A 21,652-nucleotide genomic window follows, 5' to 3' on the forward strand; every position below is an offset into this window, starting at 1 on the left:
TGCTTCCCACTTTAACATTCTCACTAGCGTTATCAGTGACAACTTGTACAACATTTTTCAATATGATTCTTTCAATAGTGTTCTCGAACAAGTTGTACATTTTGGTAGAATCGATAAATTCATTGCTAGCATCAACAGAACCAAGAAACGCACTACCTATTGGAGAATTCACCAAAATATTGATGATCATTTTACCATTTCGTGCCGTCCATTTGTCCATCATAATGGAACATCCAAACTTTCTCCATTGCATGTTATTCTCATCAACAATTTTGTCCACTTTCTTCACCTTTTTTTTAGGTGAGTAACTCTTACTTCATAGAAGGTACGCTTCATTCCGGGACCATGTTGTCCTACTTTCTCAATGAATTTATCAAATGATTTATAATCAACAAAATTAAAAGGGATCCCTACATCGTACATCCATAATGCAAAAGCACTTACCGCGCATTCCCTTAGAATGTTCTTGGTTTCATCAAATCCTGCTCTCTTTTCAAAGCCTCCCTTTTGTTGTGATTTTTGTGAAAAATAGAGATTGAGAGGACCTTTCGTCACGTTCCGCCCCGTGGATGATGTCCTTCCACTAGAAGACATCTTTTGAGTTTTTGAGGGAGTCATCATTTCATCATATTCATCCATATCATCTTCATCATCAATATTAACCACAGGTTCTTGCTGCCTCATCTGATATTTCGGATTACTCACGACTTTATTTTCCACATATGCCCTTATTTCTTCCCTAACTTCCGTTGGACAACTTGGACATTGTTTTACATTTTTGTTTCCACCCATCAAATGTTCCTTGTGTCGAGTAATACCACCATTATAAGTAGCTTTACAAAACATACATATAACTTAATCTTTTGTTGGTCCTTGCATACCATAATTCCATCCAATGTCCTTCTTTTTGCTAGCATCAGACGCCATTAAAATCACTATTTACGGACAAATAAATATTATATTAATTAGTAAGTTGGGCAGATACAAATATACAAGGACTAGATTTAAAAAAAAAATATATATATAGGCAGATTGCAGTAATGAGTAGTCTCCAAAAATTAAAAAGACAGAATGAAAAAATAACACAGACTGCACACTGCTGAGTGCCAACAGCAGCAGCAGAAGAAGATAAGGCGCTCGCCTTTCACAACCCTGAGCTCATTATCCACCATGTTTTGAACTATGTGCTAGCTAGCCCTCGGGGATTTCTCAGTTATAAAAAGAAAATTGTCAAGTTGGATATTGAGACATCTTTGTTCACAGAAAACTTGCAACATTTTTTGCCAAGGATTTTATTTCTTGTGTATTCTTGATGATTCTGAGAGTCAAATGTTGATATATATTAATTTGCAAGTCAGCACGCCATGACAGGTTTCTGACTTTCGTTCTTTTTGAGATTTGTCTTTTCAGCAGGATTATTGATCCTCTTGTAATTCTATACTTCTCTTTCTCTCAACCCCACCAAATAACAAATACAAACACAACATTGGTGACTAGGGGTAAACAATCAGAAACATCTTCTAATCCTTTTAAGGAATGAGCAAATCTTTGCTTCTATCACCTTACCGCTTGAGATAAATGTTTGTATTTATCCTGAAAAAAGAGAGTAAATGTTTGTATTCTATGGGTGTTTTCTCGTCGATTCATTTGAGTTGTTGAGTCAGTAGGCTCTTTAATAAGAGAGTGATGCTTCAATTGGTATCCTTGGTTGGTGGCAGTCAAACATTTTACATGTTAGAATATCGATCAAATTTGAAACCAATTTCTTTCCCCTATAAATGAAAGAATTATACTATGTAAAGCTGGGAAAGCACTTGAAAGGATTAGTAATATATTTACTTTAGCAAGGTTTTCCACACTCCCGTGTATAGTTAATCCGGCTATTGTAGATGCAGCTTATATCTAGTGTATCACTTACTCTTTCCAACATTTTTTGGGGATTATCCATGTTAAAGTGTGTGGCCATCTCATCTAAAAGCTTAAGCTATTAGATAAAACATACTTTTATTATTTAATTATATTCTCAACAATCCATAATATAATTTTCTTTAGTATCTTTCTTATTGTGTTTCTTAGCTATGGGTGTCCTTGTATATTATCTACTCTCCACCTGTTCTTTTATCTTTTTACTACCAGTTGCATTTTTCTGTGTAGGTTATGAGGAAAACAAAAGTAGGGATGAAAGAATATCAGTTAGAAAGCATGTTTCTTCACCATACCTACATGTATGGCGGCTGTAGGCATTGTTCATACACATGTATATGTGCTACTGGCGATAATAGGTAAGTTTGCTTTTCCTTGCATCTTTCATTTCAAGCAACGATGCACTATAAATTTGAAAACTGTAGCCCCCAAGGCCTAGCTTGAGTGGCAAAAGGTGGAGAATTTGTGGCTTAGGTCACAGGTTCAAGCCCCACACCATGCAAAGCGATGCCCAATATTTAAGTGGAGAAGGGCGTGCCCATTATCCACCGAGTTTAGAAGGTTCTGATTGGTCCAAAGGGCGGGTCACAGGCAGATTTCTCGGTTATCAATTTTTTTTTTTGGAAACTGTAAACCGTTGAGCAGATTTTAGATTTTGCCTGATTTATGGGCATTAAATCAAATAGCTAGTAGTGGCATGCTAACTGCCATGTAACCTAGGATAGCAGAATGAGATAGTCTTTGGTCTCTATGTAATCTATATATGTGTATGATCTATATTGAACCAAGAGACATGCTCGCTGCAGTGTTGTCTTGGAGAGCTGGAAGTATGTTATCTAAGTATCAGGACATGTACTATATGTAGGCTTTTAAGGAAGCTGAGTGGGTTCTTTCAGAAGTACCTCCTTCCAGGTGACTAATGAAACTGATGCTCTGGTTCAATTTTCAGCTAATTTTAGTTCCCTAGTTGAAGTACGTTCTGATAACCATGTTACATCAATTTCATGAGGAGCTTACTTCATTATGTGTACTTTGGGCTGCTACCCTCAGTGAACTGGGAGAATTGTAGAAGGAGAAAGTAGAGAGAACAACATGAAGGATGTCTTGATAAAGATTAAACGAGTCTACCCTAAAGAAATAAAAGCAGGTATGAGACTATAGGAGAAATAGTTAAAAGAAGAAACTTCACCCACTCATCCAAAAAAAAGAAAAACTACTTCACCCTTCTTTTTAATCCTCAGTTCTGGGTAAGTTTACCATTGAAAGGAAAATGGAATTGATTTCATTCCCTCTTTTTTTTTTTTTTGAGAATTAGTATTGTTTTATTCTTCAGCATTGGGAATGCTGGCCACCATAAAAAATTGTTACAAAAAAGGTCTCTAGCTTTACAAAGCTCCTAGAAATTCTATTAACTCCTCTATTTCCTCTATACAGTTTTTACACCAAAAAAATAAAGTTACGAGGCAGTTCAATTTCACATCATGAACTGATCTGACCTTGTCTTCATTCTTCAAAGCACCTTCCATTTCTCTCCCTCTAGACTGACGACCATGTGCAAGAGGGTGTTATCCTCCACCATTTTTTCTGACTTTTACTTCCCCCTCTTTTTTTTTTTTTTTTTTTTTTTTATAACCGAGAAATCCGTCTGTGACCCGCCCTTTGGACCAATCACGGCCTTCTAAACTCGGTGGATAATGGGCCCGCCCCTCTACCCTTCTCCACTTAAATACCAGGCTTCGCTTTGCATGGTGTGGGGTACTTCCCCCTCTTTTCATCCAACAACTTATTAGATGAGCTACATATTCTCAATCTTCCTCCTCCATAATGCTATTCTCCCTCTTGTATAACTTATTTACTGTTAAACTTCCTTCTTAACTGTGCCTCCATCTAAGTCTGTCAGGCTCCATTGTTGTCCCACCAGAAGTGCCCTCTTCTTTTAGCAAGTCAGCTACTCTTTCCACCTCCCAGTAATTTAAGTGCCTTCTGAAGTTGAGATCCCAACCCCGGGAGACCAGCATTCCGACAAAGTAATCTCAGGACTGCCAGATAGTGACATGAGATCTGGAAATTTTTCTTGCAGTGGCACTTCCCCTATCCAGTTATCCTTCTAGAACTTAACATTGTTACCATTGCCCACTCTGATTCTAGAGTTCTCCTGGAGCTTTGACCGTACCATCCCATAAGTGCAATTCACTTCATTAGAGCACCAAGGACTGTTTTGACCAAACTTGTGGACAATTACTTCCTTCCAGAGAGAAGTTTCTTCATCACAGTTTTTTTTTTTTTTTTTTTTTTTTTTAATGACAAGGGAAACCCGCTGCCGCTATCCTTTAGGTGCGCACAGGGTAAAACCCCCGCTCCTATGCAATAGCTCGCAAACCACATAGGAGAGGTAACCCGCACTAGGCAAGCCCGGTGCGACGAGCTCGACCCAGAAGGCAACCCCTTGCTTTCGCTGGCAAGGGGTTTCAAACTTGAGACCTCCAACATGGAAGTCCCAAGCCCAAATCACTGGGCCACCCTGAAGGGTTCTTCATCACAGAATCTTCAAAGCCAAATCATCAAAAGACAACAGTTTTGAATTTTGAGATTTCTTATTCCTAGTCCTCCTTGTCTTCTCTTTGTTACCTTTCCACCCAATTTCTTCTTAGTCTATTTAGCTTCTTCACTACATTGGCAGGAATAGGAAACGGTGACATCGTATATGTAGGTAAAGAGTCCAACACTGAGTTTAATAGTGTGACCCTTCCCCTAAAGACAAATATTGTGCTTTCCACTGTGCTAGTCTCTTTTCAGACCTTTCTATACTTCCTGCTTAGTGGCATGCCCAAATGCACAGTGGGCACTTTGCCCACTTCACACTCCAGCAAACTAGCCAAAGACTGAATATTTGTTACCTCTTTGATGGGGAAAATTCTACTTTTCCTCCAATTCTCTTTTAGACCAGAAACAACTTCAAATACCACCATTATTGCTCTAACTGAGTGACCTGTTCCATTGTAGCTTCACAAAAAATAGTGGTGTTATCTGCATATAGAAGATGACATATCTCCAGACCACCCTCCCTTATTCTGAAACCCTTTAACCAATTGTTGTAAATTGCTATTCTCATCATGCAACTGACCATAGCCAAAATAAACAGGAAAGGGGACAAAGGGTCCCCTTGTCTGAGTCCCCTCATTCCTGTCTTTCATTGAAGGGAATATAATTCAAAGAAGAAATTTTCCCTTGTCTCTACCACATTTTGTCAATTTTTCCTTGTCTAATTTATGGTGTTTTCATTGTTAATAAAAATTTAGTTTATGCCCTCATGGTTTTTTTTTTTTTTTTTTTTTTTTTTTTTTTGATGAAGTAAGAAGAATGTCATTAACAAAGCATCAAGCAGATGCACAGATTACAAAAGGAAGAAATATCAGCTCCCAAAAAGGCAAAAAAAGCTATCTAAACAGCTAACAACAGAGATCTATGGAGCTGATAAATTCTAGGTAAGAATCGACACTAAGTACAGGAGAGAGATTAACCCAACCAAAAAGAGTAATCAAACATCTTGCTTTAAAGGTATAGATGGGAGTTGGGGTGCCATCAAAGCATCTTTTGTTCCTCTCCGTCCATAAGCACCACAAAATACAGGCTGGAACCAAAGACCAGATATGCTTGACGGACTTCCCAACTTTCCAAGAACTCCAACACACAAAAGCCTCTCTCAATGATCTTGGCATGACCCAAGTGAGTCCAAAAAGTGAGAAGAACATGTTCCATAGGCCTGTTGCAACTGTGCAATGAAGGAACAAGTGATTAATAGATTCTGAGTTGCACAAGCACATGTAGCATATGTTGACTATTTGGAATTTCCTCCTCATGAGATTATTCTGAGTCAAGCAAGAGTCTTTTAGAGTAATCCAACTGAAACAAATAACTTTAGGTGGCAACTTAGTTCTCCAGATTAATTTCCATGGCCATTGATCAATTACGGTCTTCTTGGAGCTTTGTTGAAGGTAGCATGCTTTAACTGTGTAGGATCCATCCCTGCTATGTCTCCAGATAAGTTTGTCCCTGCGTTGACTGTTGATTGCACTAGTCTGAATGGTGGCCATAAGGCTAAAAACCTCTTCCAACTCCCAGTCATTAAGATTTCTCCTTAGGATTAGATTCCACACATTGTCTTCCCTGTACTACGAGATGGTTGAGTCTGGATGAGATGCAATCTGGGAAATGCTTGGAAAAACATTCATTAGAGGAGTGTCTCCTAGCCAAGTATCTTTCCAAAACTGAATATGTTCCCCATTTCCCACCATAAGTGAGGCATCACTGAAGAATTTTTCCCACAGTTTCCTTATATCTCTCCAGACCCCCGTGCCATAAGAGGTACTGACTTTATTAGAGCACCAATGACTATCACTACCATACTTTGCTTGAATCACTTCCTTCCACAAGCCAGCCGCCTCTTGATTGTATCTCCAGTGCCACTTCAATAGCAAACACTTGTTATGTAAGGCCAAGTCTTTTATCCCCAATCCTCCATATTGTTTTGGCAAAGTGACTTTGGCCCATTTAACAAGGTGAATTTTGTGGTCCTTGTTGTTGCCTTCCCAGAGAAAGTCTCTCCTGATTTTGTCAAGTCGCTGTTTCACCTTAGCTGGCATAAGGAATAAGGACATAAAATAGGTGGGAATGCTGTCCAATACACTATTGATGAGTGTTAATCTCCCCCCTAGAGAGAGGTATTGTTGTTGCCAGGAGGCTAACCTTCTCTCAAACTTTTCCACAATCACATTCCAAACTTGAGATGATCTATTCATAGCACCCAAAGGCATACCCAAGTAAGTGGTGGGAAAGGAGCCAGTAGGGCAACACATGATAGCTGCCATATCTTCCAGATCAGGGACCTCATTTACAGGGTATATAGTGCTCTTGGACATGTTGATGTGGAGACCTGACAATGCTTCAAAGATCATAAGGGTGAGGCTAAGATATTGCACTTGGGATTTCTTAGCTCCACAGAAAACCAAGGTGTCATCAACAAATAAAAGATGTGAGATCGAGACTGGTGGACCATAACCATTGCCCACCTCAAAGCCTTTTATCCATTGAAGTTGTTTAGCCTTCTCCAACATCCTACTCAAACCCTCCATAGCCAGAATAAAAAGGAAAGGTGATAAGGGATCCCCTTGTCTGATGCCTCTACCGGGAGAGAAAAAACCCACAGGACTTCTATTCACTAGTACAGAATACTTTATGGTGGAGAAGCTATACTTGATCCACCGAATCCATCTCTCTCCAAATCCCATTTGCCTTAGGATTGAAATAAGGAAGGACCAACTCAATTTATCAAACGCCTTCTCAATATCAAGTTTAAAAAGCAGTCCTGGAGTACCACTTTTCTGCTTCCAATCTAGAACTTCATTGGCAATAAGTGTTGCATCAGTGATTTGCCTTCCCTGAACAAAAGCATTCTGAAAACCAGAGACTAGATTCCCAATCACCTTCTTTAGCCTTTCTGAGAGCACTTTGGCCAAAATTTTGTACACACTACCAATAAGACTGATAGGCCTAAAATCCTTAAGTTCTATCGCACCTTTCTTTTTAGGGACAAGTGCAATAAAAGAGGCATTAAAAGATTTCACCATGTGGCAATTGTTGTGAAAGTGATTGAGCGCACCCAAAATATCTTTCTTGATAATTCCCCAGCACTTCTGATAAAATCCCATAGAGAAGCCATCTGGCCCTGGACTTTTGTCTGGGGCACATGAGTTGATTGCATTCAATATTTCTTCTTCTTCAAAGGCCTGCTCCAAAGCATTCTTCTCTTCAGAACTCAAACTGCCCAGGCCCTCAAAAGAAGCAGTAGGCCTCCATGATTCGTTTTCAGAGTATAACTCTTGGTAGAAGTCAAGAATTACCTCTTTCACCTGCTCTTTTCCTTCAATGAAGTCATCTCCTACCTGCAATCTGTCAATGTGGTTGTATCTCCTGTGGGAGTTGGCTATTCTTTGAAAGTATTTTGTATTCCTATCCCCCTCTTTTAACCATAGACACCGCAATTTTTGTCTCCAAGAGGTTTCCTCTGCCTTTGCTAATTGTTGAATCTCTAGTTGTAATTGCAATATTTTGTTCTTTTCAACTTGAGACCGGACCCTTCCTTCAGTTGCTTGTTCTGTCAGCAGAAGATCATCCATGGCTTTACTGATTCTGGAATTTAGCTTACCAAAGACCTCCTTGTTCCAGGTAACAAGGTCTTTCTTCAAAAATTTTAATTTCTGGGAGAGTATAAAGTCTGGAGAGCCATTTACTATATAACCTTGCCACCATTTTTTGACCATATCATGAAAACCTTCATGCTGCAGCCACATGTTCTCGAATTTGAAGTAGGAAGGATCAGAAGTCCAATCGCCACTCTCTAGGGCTAAGGGAGTGTGGTCGGAGAGAACCCTTGGCAGGGCCACCTGCTTCACAACTCCAAAGAATTCATTCCATTCAGCGGAAATTAAGAACCTATCAATTCTGGAAGCCTGCAGAAAATCCTCTCCCCTTGTCCATGTATAATTTTGTGTGGAGGTTCTCGTGCTACTGCTGGAATACAAATCCGAGCCCAGAGAATATGATTTCTCTTCTTTGTGTCCTCATCTGCACCGATATAACCACCACAACAGTCCCCGATAAATTTCAGCGACTTTTCCGACCATGCGTGAAGCGGGATGCCAAAAGCCCTAATCCACCTCTGATTTGCTACTAATTCTTTTTTAGAGTTATCTGTCCCTGATTCTGGAGACCACCACTCAAGTGATAATCTTCTCCCATTCCAAAACCATTCCCCCATTATTATCCTCTCCGCTTCTTGCCTAGATGGAAACTCGAACATCATCTGGTTATGTGTGAGCTGTAAGACGCGCAACCCTGCCGTCATCTTCCACCTTTTCAGGAACCACTGATGGATGACTGTTGGATTTGGACTCGAGCTGAAAGGGTCATTGAAGGTTCCAACTAAGCAACACTGCAAGTATTCCTGTAGATTCTCCAATTCAGAATGAGATTGAGAGCTCATGACTGGCCATTTCTGGATATTTGCAGCATCCATGAAAGATTTCCCTGGGGTGACAAACTTCCGGAGAGCTGGGTTAACTGGCTCACCCAAAGATCTGATAATTTTGTCAGCTAAATCACTCCACCCTACATTGTAATCCATCTCCGGGATGATAATAGCTGATTTTCTTTGGCCCCTCAATGTTTCTACTCGAAGAAATCTCCCATAAGAGTTGAAATTCTGATAAACTCTGAACAGATCCCCCTCCTTAAGCCTGCCCAATCTTCTATAAAGGTCCCCAACACCTTTGGAAGCTAATCTCATAACACTGCATACCCATCTTAAAATGACTTCGTCGATCTTAATCTTACTGACAAACCGACTACTGAACTCCTTGAACAAGAACCACCTAAAAGAACCTTCACTGATATCATTTATTTCAAAAGACTTATCACTGGAAATGAAAAAGCACACCCTGACCCATACTAAAAGATCGTATGATTAAAATTCCACCACAAAGTAAATAATTTTGACCCCCATGATAAAAAAAACTAATTCCGGTAGGAGTTGCCGGAAAAGGATCAAACAAAGTAAGAGAGAGAACCTAGGACAGGTTCCCCTTGGGAGCTGTGCCTGGGAGCCTTTTTGCTAAGTTTTATGCCCTCATGGTTCTGATCAGTGATCAGATCCCAGGTCAGAATTAGGCGCTACCGACTCTTCTCTTATATTCTGACACTGATACTCATTTTGATTGGCACGACTTGGATGTGGTTAGTTGGAATTGAAGATAAAGGGATGTAAACTTTTTCTGAAAAAGTATAAAGGGTAATAAACTTAGGAATGAAGACCAGAGTTTTGGTTCTGATCTTTTGCTCTTTATTTGGAATGAAATGACAGGGGGAGTTGAGTGTTGCAGACCTAAATACAAAAATACAACTGTCAATCTGTCATCTCTAATATCGTGAACTTTTAGATGAGATGGTTCACATGATTCATCGTGGTTTGAGAATAGGCAAAGCTCTTGGATTCGAGTTTCATTGCCACCGGTCATTCAATGCTATTTCCTTGTACAAGAGAAAGAACACACAACAACAACATACCTAGTGAAATCCCACTAAGTGGGGTCTGGGGAGGGTAGAGTGGGGAGGGTAGAGTGTACCAGACCTTACCACTACCTCGTAGAGGTAGAGAGACTGTTTCCGAAAAGAAAAAGAACACACGTGAGGGATAAATAAATAAGTAAAAAATCCTCTGTAATAGCTTATGCTTCTAGGTGGGGAGGTTCTCACAAACCAGGGGAATCAGGTCATTCCCCTTATTCGAGAACTTAAGTAACTTGCTAAACAGGGTAGTGGGTTGTTTGGTTAAGAAAGAAAGTAGGAAGCATTAAGTAACTTGCTGCTTAGATTTATTTTTGTAGCTGTCAAAATATTAGCCAATAGAAATACATGCTGCTTAGATTTATTTTTGTAGCTGTCTAAATATTAGCCAATAGAAATACGAGTAAAGATCTTAGAACTATAATTATCGACCCAATTCAGTTGTGTGCCTATAGCATCGGATTCCGCCTTTGTCAGTATGTGAGACTAGGTATCTTTATGGGTAGGGTGTTAAAATTCAGAATCAATTTATCTTATATGTGAATTGTTAAGAGTTAAACCCGACTAGCTTGGGATTGAAGCGTAGTTAATGATAAAGTTAAACGAGGTTTGAGATCAATTTTCAAATTATCAGCTAACACTACCACATTCTATTGCAGTGCTGTACTCCATTATGGTCATGCAGCAGCTCCAAATGACAAGGTAAGTTATTTGTGTGCCTCTGTTAATATGTTATGTCTATCCTATACTGCTGGTTATCCGATCTGTATTGAAGTTGTAAGAGGACTTGTGTCATTTTGTGGACAAACATAAATCAAGTACCTCATTGTTATCTAGGTTAATTATGGTTGTTGCATTGTGGTGTTGTAAGTTGTAACCATCTTTTCCTTTGTGTGATAGAAATGATTATTTTGAGTGTCTTGAGAAAGGTCATCTACTTGGAACCCATTATTTGTCTGTTGTATGCTGATATTTGACCTTGCGCCAATATTGTTAGATAGTTGGTATATTAAATAATATATTATGTGTTCCACATTGAAAAGAATATGGATTGTGTAAAGTTTGTATATAAATAGGGCTCAGTGTAAGACAATTAGTTTATGCATCTGATACGACCCCACTTTTGAAGACATATTTTAGGAAAAGAAAGGGTGAGAGGGGAAATAGAGATTCTAGAACTGCACATTGAACCAATCAGCCAAACATGAAGTAACTGCCTCCTTGATGTTCTCCAGCAATTACCAATATTCCAACTATTATAAGATAGGCTTTACAGTTTTCTAGTTGTTTGTTGCAGACAATATGTATCCTATAAATATCTAGTCAGGATTATTTTTAAAGATTATTGAATATATGTTTGAATATCAGTTTCTGGGAGTTTTGTCCACTCCACAGGGACAAATTTATTAGCTGTAAATTGTGCTAAAGATTCTTGCAGTCTGTTACCACTAGCAATTTAAGAATTTCCAGCATCTAACATCTTAATAATATTTTCCCATGCATTTACTTCTCACATGGTATCGGAGCAGTGGTGAGAAACATCTAAGAAAGAGAACTCAGTTAGCTAGTCGTCGTGCTTCAAATTTTGATGATTTCTTCCTTCTCAAAATTTTGATGATTTCTAAGGGATGATGTGTGTTATCTATGTGTCCTTCAGTGTTGTGGAGAAACCAATACCACCATAGGGTCTCCCTACTCTCAAAAAACCAAATCCCATCAACTGCTCTGGAGACGACCCCTACGTGCTCTCATCCGCAACCTGAATGCACCAGATCCATATAGTTTTTTGGTGAGACAAGTCGTTTATCATTACTAGATGTCAATTTGAAGTGCACTGATGTATGTAACTTATGTATCCATAGGTCTATTGGACTTGAATCAGATTTTGGATCATTCTATTTTGAATGACTGCCTTCATTATGTTGTTTCCCTCATTCACAATAAAAAAATAAATAAAAAGATAAAACGAAAAGCCATTTCATTTTGACAAAAAGACCCATACCTAAGTCACGCGTGAGGTCATCTCCTTCCACCTTTGGAAGCAAATCTGGTTCTTGGAGATCACAAAGTTGTTCTGAGCCAGACTATCCAGTTTTTCGCCAACACTAACCGGGCAACTCCAGTCACCTATTCTGGTGTTTTGTCTGATTTTTCCGACCAAGTTCGTGCTTCTCTACAGCCATTCAAAACTTCTATTTGCACTTTGGAACTCGACTGTGCCTTTAGACCTCCCTTCACTACTTCCAGATTATTTTTCAGGAACTTTCCATCCAACTCTGTCAACCAGCAACTTTCTGGTCACTTTCGGCAATCTTCTCGGCCCATCTTCTTACTAAAGAATATACTAAGATATTTGGACTTGTTTACAATGATACTTTCTCTCCCATGGCTAAAATAAGAAAAGTCTGCCTCTCTCTATCTTTGGTTGTTGTTTGCCATTAACCTATTTATCATTTGGACATCAAATATGTTTTTCTCCGTCATGACCTTGATGATGAAGTTTATATGGAGCAACCACTTGGTTTTGTTGGTCAGGGAGACTAGTGGCCTTGTATGTCGAATGTGACAGTCACTCTATGGTCTAAAATAGTCTCCCTGAGCCTGATTTTGTATGTTCAACATAGTCTATTTAAGAGATTGGCATGACTCATACACAAGTTGTTCTCTCTATGTTTTGTCATCTCCAATCTATGTATTTATTTAGTGGTTTATGTTGATGACTAGACACAGGTGCCCGTGCGTTGCACGGGCCCAATATTTTAGTATTTTTTTATTTTAATTTATGTGATATAAGTAAAATTTAGAAAGGTGATTAAATTTTAATATGATTTTTAGATATTTAAGTTGTTAATTACTTTTGTTTGCTCAAATTTAATGTGAAGAGGTCCATTAAGATGTCCATACTTGAAGCATTTTTTGTCATGGATCATTGGTTTTTTACTCAAAGTAGTTACAAGATATAAATATATATTACCGAAATTCAAAATAATAAAGCAATAACTATAGAATATGAATTTAAAACTAAAAGTCATAGCTAAAACGGATTCCATAATTTAAAAAAAAGTATACACTAATTAAATTAAAGTAGACAAAAGAAATAATTTTTTAATTTTTTTTCCGAAACACGCTGAAGCAAGCACGTCGACGGACACATGCCTGCTTCAACGTAAAGTCTTGAATTTAAAACTAAAAGTCATAGTTAAAACGGATTCCATAATTTCGAGAAAATTATACACTAATTAAATTAAAGTAGAACAAAAGAAATAAATTTTTAAATTTTTTTGGAAAGTAGAACAAAAGAAATAAATTTTTAAATTTTTTTAGAAAAAATTATACACCGATTAAATTAAAGTAAGACAAAAGAAATAAATTTTTAAATTTTAAATTTTTTTCCGAAACATGCTGAAGCAGGCACGTCTCCGTCGACGTGCTTGCTTCAACAGAACTCTCTCTTATATAATAAGAGAATATTGTTATTGCTGCCAATGATCAGGATGGTATCACTAGTTTGAATCAACATCTCTTTAAACACTTTCAAACTAAGGATTTGGGTAGACTGAAGTTTTTTTTTAGGTATTGTGGTCGCTTAATGTAGATTATCGTTATTTCACAACGAAAGTATGCTTTAGACATTCTTGAGCAGGTAGGAATGATGAGTTGTAAACCCATTGACACTCCTACCTGAATGCTAAGTTTCTGCCATACGTGAGGAGCCTCTTAGTGGTACTGCAAAATATAAGCGGTTGGTTGGAAAGTTGAATTACTCCATGTGACTTAGACTTGACATTTCCTTTACTGTGAGTGTTGTAAGTCAGTTTATGTACTCCCCTTTGTAATAATCCTATGTAGTAATTATTGGGATGTGTATGTCTGCATTCTTTAGTATATAAAATCAGCCCCAAGCAAAGGACTATTGGTCGAGATTTGAGGCCATAAGCATAGCGTTGGATACACAAATGTTGATTGGGCAGGATCACCTTCTGATAGACGTTCGACATATGTGGATATTGTGTTTTAGTAGGAGGTAATTTAGTGTCTGGAAAAACAAGAATTTGAGTGTGGTTGCTCGATCTTGTGCAGAGGCAGAGTATTGAGCAATGACTATGGCAACATGTGAGCTAGTTTGGATCAAATAGTTGCTCTGGGAGTTGAAATTTGGAGAAATAAGTCGGACGGAACTTGTGTGTGATAATCAAGCCACCCTTCATATTGCATCAAATTCGGTGCGACATGAGAGGACTAACCACATTGAGATTGATTATCACTTTTTCAGAGAGAAAAGATACTCTCAGGAGATATTATTACAAAGTTTGTGAAGTTGATCAGCTTGCAGATATTTTCATGAGTCCTTGTATAAGTTAAATCTGTAACAAGCTCAGTACATATGACTTATATGCACCGACTTGAAGGGGGGGGGGGGTTGGGGTATGTAATAATGTATTAGTGCCTGTTTGGATTAGCTAATATTTAGGTGCTTTTGACTTTTAAGCACTTTTTTTTTTTGTTTTGGAAGTGTTTGGAAAGGTTAAAAAGTGTTTTTAAACACTCACTTTTAGGCCAAAAAAGTTTAAAAATAAGCCAAAAGTCAAAAGTAGGTGTCATCTACTTATGACTTTTTTTTTTTTGGATGACAAGGGAAACCTGCAGCCGCTACTCTTTGGGTGCGCACAGGGGTTTCTCCTATGCAATAGCTCGCAAACCACATAGGAGAGGTAACCCGCACTAGGCAAGCCCGGTGCGACGAGCTCGACCCAGAAGGCAAACCCCTTTCTTTCGCTGGCAAGGGGTTTCGAACTTGAGACCTCCAATATGGAAGTCCCAAGCCCAAACCACTGGGCCACCCCCAAGGGTTCATCTACTTATGACTTTTAGCTTTTGACTTATAAGTTACTTTTTATAAGTCCATCCATATAGGCCCCAAGTGTCCCACATAGGTATATGGATTGTGTAAAATCTGTATGTAAATAGATTTAAGACAATTAGTTTATGCATCTTAATGATCTTTTCCCGTGCTTTTACTTCTCAAAAAATATGATCTCTTTTTTGTCTTACATTGTGCAGACATTGCAAGAGGGAGATATGGCACTTCTAGATATGGGAGCTGAGTACCACTTTTATGGGTCTGACATAACTTGTTCCTTTCCAGTGAGTACATGTGTCCTTCACATTTGTAAGCACATTGAAGTGTACTATCATTTTGGCATGTTAAAGTTCTTGTAGCCATTGTCATCTAGAAATATAACAATAAACATTCACGTGAAGAATATATATGCTCTTCAATGTCCTGGAGGAGATGAGGACCATATTCCTTGAATATATAAGCACACTGTAGCATTGTTAACTATTCTACAGTAATTATATTGTGATAATTTGCATGTTGACTACTCTGTTTTATGCATTTGTTTGGATCTCTTTCAGTCTATTCATTTTCTTTTTGCTTATAGCTTATCCAAATCATTGATAGTGAGGCATCTGCCATGCTAAGCACTAAGTTTTAATTCCATATTTAGCTCTTGTTTGAGTAGCCACTGCATGATTGGGTCTTATTTCTTAGGTCTATGTTCCAGTAGTGCTTGTTGCTAGCAGACAAGTATTGATAGACTCAGCATTTTATCTGTATGCTTGGATACCTTCTCTGCATAGCTTCCTCTCTTCTTGTGCTCACAACTTTAAATTACTTAAGTATCAATTATTTTACTTTTTCTCATATATACTAAGATGCTGCTCCCAGTGTGTTTTGTCTATAACCTGTAATGCTTATATTCCTTAAGGTTTACACTTGTGAATTTTGCAGGTAAATGGGAAATTTACTCGTGACCAGTCACTTTTATATACTGTGAGTATTCTCTCCTGCGCATAATAGGATGATGCTTTTGCTGTCAGGCCTGTAGGAAAGCAAACATGCTCATGTAGGGTTCCAATGGAGTATGCTTGATGTTTTTTATCTCCTTGAGATGGGATATGATGGGCATCTCATCTGTATTACCTCTTGTTGATGCTTTTCCTTTAAAATGGGGGAATATGATGTGCATCTCATTGGTGCACAAGCTGTGCTTGGGAGCTGATCAGATTGTCTTTCTATTAAAAAAAATGCATTACTTGGTTTAGGATTAAAGTACAGACTTAGTCTCTAGAGATCCCTTAACCTGAAACCACACGTTAGGAAGCACGCTCCTGAACTTATGCAGCAAACTATGTACCTCTCTGACTGAGCCTTCCACCTTCATTTTTGAAATTGGTAAGGCCTGTATTTAGGGATGGCAATGGGGCGGTGAGGGGCGGGGCGGGGTGGGTTTAGCTTAACCCGCAAATTTTTTAATCCACCCGCATAACAACTTTTTTTATTCCGCCCCACGCCGCATAGACCCGCCCTGCATGAACCAGCCCCGCATAATTTTTTTAATATTTTTTTTTCTAGTTAAGTTTGATACTGAAAATAAAATTCATAAAAATAAATTCATTTTTCATTAAGTTGTATTAATTTAATAGATAATGACTTAGAAATTTGTTTTTTAGAGGTCAATTGGGAAACATGTAAGAAGTTGTATTATTTTTTATTGAACCATTTTCATTTACTATCTTAAATAATTTAGTAGCTTTAAAGAAATTATCTTGATAAATAATGCTCTATCACTCTTATAACATGTAAAAAGTTAAAATTAAGTTTGAACTCACATAAAATCACATATACCTGCAACCTACCCTGCCCCGCCCCACATTACTTTTAAAAAAAACCCACTTCAACCCGCCCCGCATCCCTCCCGTCCCGCACAACCTTAAAACTGCTCCGCATTGCCTTAAACCCACCCCGCCCCATTGCCATCCCTACCTGTATTAAGACTGAATATGAAGCTTACAAGACCTTTGAATGTAATTTTCCATGTTCATGTGCTTTGACCTCACCTTGGAATATAACAAAACGTTTCATTATTATGTAATCACTATTATTTGCAGGCTGTCCTTGATGCTCATGATGCTGTCATTTCTGCCATGAGGCCTGGAGTGAGCTGGGTCGATATGCATAAGTATGACTTTGCTGTCCAAATTTTGAATTTGGAATAAGTTGTTGAGATAATCTTTTTTTTTTCTTTTTCTGACTCACAAATCAATAGGTAGAATCACTAGAAAAACTTATGGCAGAACTTGGATCACTTAAATGATGATATGCTTTGCCTAATGTCCTCACAAAATCAGTTGATTCTATATTTCATCAGGTCATATAGATAATGAATTATAGCTTGTCCCCTCAATTTCAAATTGAACATTTCCTTTTGAGGACGTCAAGATGATGTTAATTTTTCGAAAGTGGAATATCTCATTACTTGTTACATGCAATCAGAAGATCATTTGTTCCCCTTCCCATAGTTCCATAAACAGAAAGATTATCGACAAAATAGAAAAATCTAGATAAACGAAAGGGTAACTACAGACATACATTTGGAGTCCCTTATTGTGAAGTTCTCTTGAGTAAACATTCTGACTTGATAAATTGTTATGCCAATGTTTTAATAATCTTTTAGAGTCATGTAAAATTTGCTAGATATCAAAATCAGAACGGACGGTGCAATAATCTACATCCCTATCCACAAACCTTAGAAAGTTAGTTCTCTCTCTTCGGACACAAAGAAACAAAAAAATCACGCATCTCCATACTTGGCCAGAAGAATGAATGTGTACAGTTTGGAGCTTTGACAATGAGTGTAAACTCTATATCCCCCCACCACAATCACATTCTCTGTGGTCTAATTGCTGTTTTTGTTTATGTATTTCTGATTTATCCACTAGGTCAGTTTGGTCTCAGTGAGCAGATTGATCAAGCTTGATTTGACGCACATGAAACCTATTAGGCCAAAAGCTCCATGGAGATCTTTTAGAATCAAGGTCCAGCAAAAAAACTAAAAGTTTCTGACATTGGAATTTGCTGAAGTTCTAGTTCTTTCATTAAACTTTTCTGCTATATTCTTCACTATTTTGAATGTATAAGTGGCAACCTTACAACTTATCTTTCTCCATGTACCAAGTCTTGAACTCTTTCTCAGAAGATGAATTAGTCTGGTCTTATGTTACCATGAAAATTAGTGAAACTTGTGAAGTGGAAGAGAAACTAAGAGGAACTCAGGTTCATATTCCCTCAAGCTATTTGGGGTTCAAATAGCTATATTTAGATGTCCTAAAAAAGAAAGGTAATTACTATAGGAGTAAATTAAGTTACCTACTCTATTTACATTAAATTTAGAAACTATTCACAAAGATTCTAACAAAACTGTCCCTGAACAATCAATTGAAGTTACCCTTCTTTTTCGAAATAATGAGATGATATGGCAAGTTCAAACATGTTGTAGTTTATGCTATAATAGAAACATGAAGCTTTATCTGCATCTATAAGTGTTTATTACTGCCAAAAATCAGGTGAAATAGAAGAAGTAGAACAGTTGGTAGATTTCCTAGGATCTATGTAATTATGGATTTAGCTTGTAACTTTTTGGAGGTAGGCAGCATACCCTTAATGCTGAAGAATACAACTTAAACTTTATAAAAAAAAACTGTCAGTTATCACATGGCATGAATGTCTACCTTTACACAAATCATTATAGCTTGTTTTTCACTTGTATTTCACCATGAATTGCAGATTAGCTGAAAGGGTCACTTTGGAATCACTGAAGAAAGGGAACCTACTTTTTGGGTATCTTCTATTCCCTTTGTATAATTACTCTCTCTCACGAGCCTTTCCTATAGAGTCTGGAGTAGCTGATATGGAATAGGGATTTCTTTACTTTGATCAAAGGGATGTTGATAAAATGATGGCCGAGCGACTTGGGGCTGTTTTCATGCCTCATGGATTGGGGCACCTTCTTGGAATTGATACTCATGATCCTGGGGGTTACTTGCAGGTTTAATATTTTTCGTTAAATGTCTTCCTTTGTTAAGTAGCCTGCAGTTTTTCATATATTCTCTGGATATAATTGAGAAGTGAATAACTGACTTACAATTTCAGGGAGCTGAAAGACCAAAAGAACCTGGATTGAGCTCTCTACGTACGAGCAGAAAGCTCTTAAAGGGAATGGTCAGTAGTCTAAGTTTTGGTGACATGACATATCAAATTTAAGCTATTAGGTCCAAACTACTATTTCGTGAATTGTCACTGAATAACCATTAATGTGGTTCTTGAAAATTTGCCCAACATGTATGTGTTGGCCATGCAATCAATGAATTATGACTGGAGTACAAACAACATGCTCATGTCTTTTCAATACCTTTTTTGTTAATAGATCTGAAATGATTTCTTCAATACCACCTGCATTAATTGTTGGTCTTAAAATTTACTTGACAAGTCACAGCTTATTGCCACAATTACAAAAGATAAATTCAAGCTTGATCATTGACCATGTGAACTTTCTATGTTTTTAGTTAAAATAACATGAAGGTATATTAAAAATAACATAGTGGGTAGGGTAACTGAAATAATTTATTGGGTTTCAAGTAATTCAAGGAATTTAGACATCAGTGGGCCATTTTCTGTATCTGTCTGCAAAACCTCCCCGCATATAATGTTTCTTAGTCCTCACTAATCCCCGAAAATCTATTCACGGTCTTTACATTGTTCCCTTGCCGTTTTGAGTGATTAGCATATTTCAAATTTGGTTAGGCTATAATTGTGCGGATTGTTTTTTTAGGTGATCACTGTGGAGCCTGGTTGTTACTTCATTGATGCCTTGCTTCTTCCTGCCTTGGAGAGTCCAGCGGTTTCAGAGTTTTTCAATCGTGTTGAGATCAACAGGTTTAGAGGTTTTGGTGGAGTCAGAATTGAAAGTGATGTGGTGTGTTTTTGCTGGACTTCTTAGGTGTTATTGGAATAACTGCTATATCATGTGCATATTAGCTTGAATGTGGTTCCTTTTTAACCTCTACACCTTTGTCAAGTTGTACCTATCTGTTAATTTTTTCCTTTCTTTGTGTCCTTGAAGTGTGTTACTTCCAGTGGATGCGTTAACATGAGCAAATGCCCGCGGAAGGTTGAAGAGATTGAGGCAGTGATGGCAGGGGCTCCTTGGCCGATAGAAAAGACTACCTTTCTCTCTGGAAATGGACAAGTGTAATTCTCCCAAATATTGCATAACATCAAGAAACTAGAATAATTGGTCCTCTAGCCATCTTATCCTCGGTATCTGGGCCTCTGGACAACTAGACATACTTCTAGTCTGTTTTGAGAGGCGACTCTGTACTTGTTCTTGAATACCTAGCAGATACGTATATAAAAGTTTGAAACATGCATTTGTAAATGAAGGGAAAATTATGGATTATGTTGCTGTTGCTTCCTATTATGGACTAGTCTTCTTAGATGTGCTGATTGGTGTTATTTTAATTTTTATCTGTATGCATGAAATATTTTCTACATTTCTGCCTTTATGTTTTCCGTACACTTTGTATGCCATCTGCTCATGTATGGATTGTTATTTTAATTTTTATCTGTATACATGAAATATTTTCTACATTTCTGCCTTTATGTTTTCCGTACACTTTGTATGCCATCAGCTCATGTATGGATTGCATAGAGAAATCGTGTAGATTAGGGGTGTCAAAATAAGCCCAACTATAAGTAACCCATTCAATCCGTCCAGAATTTTACGGGTTGAACTTAAGATAGTTTGAATTGGGTTCAATTTTAACTTATTCAAGTCTTCTCTCATTTTAAGAGAATCTCCAATTAAGTCCAATTTAATATTCAATTTCCACTCGTTTTAAAATTCTTTATTTGTATTGATGTAGTTTATGTTTTTATATTTAATGTATAAATTACTATTTATTTTATATCTTCTATGATTATTTATCTTTTAAAAAAAAATAAATTAATACGGGCAATGCCCATTCATTATATACCAAAAAGTCAAATAAAGCTTTGGTCCAAAAGTGACCAAATCCCAATAAAAAAAAGGAAACAAATGAAAAAAAGAAAAAAGAAAACAAAAAGGCGAGGAAGAAGGACATAAACTTCTGATGGCTGCTCTTCTTTGATCAACACGACGACTTTGACAAAACTAGCGATTCGAGGAGAGCCTTACCTCTCGATGACGGCAAAGATGAGACAATATCAAGTTTGAGCGATATCCACATGGGCGTTTAAACTCTCACAAACACCATGGATTCAACTCATTGAAGACTTCTTCAACTTGACACCAAATATCACAAACGTATCTCAAGGTAAGGCTCATATCCAAAACTTACAACCCTTGAACTGATAAAAAATTGTTAGTTTCACTAAGTAATTTCATGACTTGTGCAGATTGAACCCCAAGGAGTTGATACCACTGCAACAAACCCATGAAACTACCAAGTAAGACCCTCATTTTTCAATCTAGTAATCCTTGTGATTTTCTGTTCCTTTTTGTTAGCTGCGACAATGTTGTTCTATTGTGACTGCTCCTTTTTTTTTTAGATGAAGTATTGTGACTGCTCCTTTTTTGTTCTTCTAATTTGTGATTGAAATGTTGAACCTGACATTTTGACACTTTCTTACCCTTAATTGCGGCAAGTTTTGTTTGTCTAATTATAATATAGTTCTTGCCTATGATGGTAGCTCCTGTGTAGAATTAAATTGAATTAGTTTTGT

At 37.6% G+C, this 21,652-nt stretch overlaps 1 protein-coding gene and 1 long non-coding RNA gene across 3 annotated transcripts in view; both read left to right on the forward strand.

Moving 5' to 3' along the window:
- LOC125824206 (uncharacterized) overlaps window positions 1–20,366 on the forward strand; it is a 32,275-nt gene extending 11,909 nt beyond the window's left edge. Inside the window, exons 7-16 of one of the 2 annotated variants that reach the window (XM_049503562.1) lie at window positions 2,155–2,282; window positions 10,704–10,746; window positions 15,106–15,189; window positions 15,839–15,880; window positions 16,999–17,069; window positions 18,674–18,727; window positions 18,830–18,935; window positions 19,040–19,108; window positions 19,719–19,822; window positions 20,010–20,366. In XM_049503562.1, the coding sequence (XP_049359519.1) occupies window positions 2,155–2,282; window positions 10,704–10,746; window positions 15,106–15,189; window positions 15,839–15,880; window positions 16,999–17,069; window positions 18,674–18,727; window positions 18,830–18,935; window positions 19,040–19,108; window positions 19,719–19,822; window positions 20,010–20,040 (732 nt within the window). In that variant the 3' untranslated portion in view covers window positions 20,041–20,366. Of the gene's footprint in view, window positions 1–2,154; window positions 2,283–10,703; window positions 10,747–15,105; window positions 15,190–15,838; window positions 15,881–16,998; window positions 17,070–18,673; window positions 18,728–18,829; window positions 18,936–19,039; window positions 19,109–19,718; window positions 19,863–20,009 lie in introns of both variants that reach the window. The other variant, XM_049503561.1, reaches the window with a different exon arrangement.
- Window positions 20,367–21,061: 695 nt separating this feature from the next.
- On the forward strand, window positions 21,062–21,376 carry LOC125824213 (uncharacterized). Its single transcript, XR_007442762.1, has 2 exons — window positions 21,062–21,243; window positions 21,326–21,376. It is a non-coding gene; the product is annotated as an uncharacterized LOC125824213 (long non-coding RNA).
- Window positions 21,377–21,652: the final 276 nt, after the last annotated feature.

This window comes from Solanum verrucosum, unplaced genomic scaffold, assembly GCF_900185275.1.
Source record: "Solanum verrucosum unplaced genomic scaffold, falcon-dt-bn FXZP01000017.1, whole genome shotgun sequence".
Classification (NCBI taxonomy): domain Eukaryota; kingdom Viridiplantae; phylum Streptophyta; class Magnoliopsida; order Solanales; family Solanaceae; genus Solanum; species Solanum verrucosum.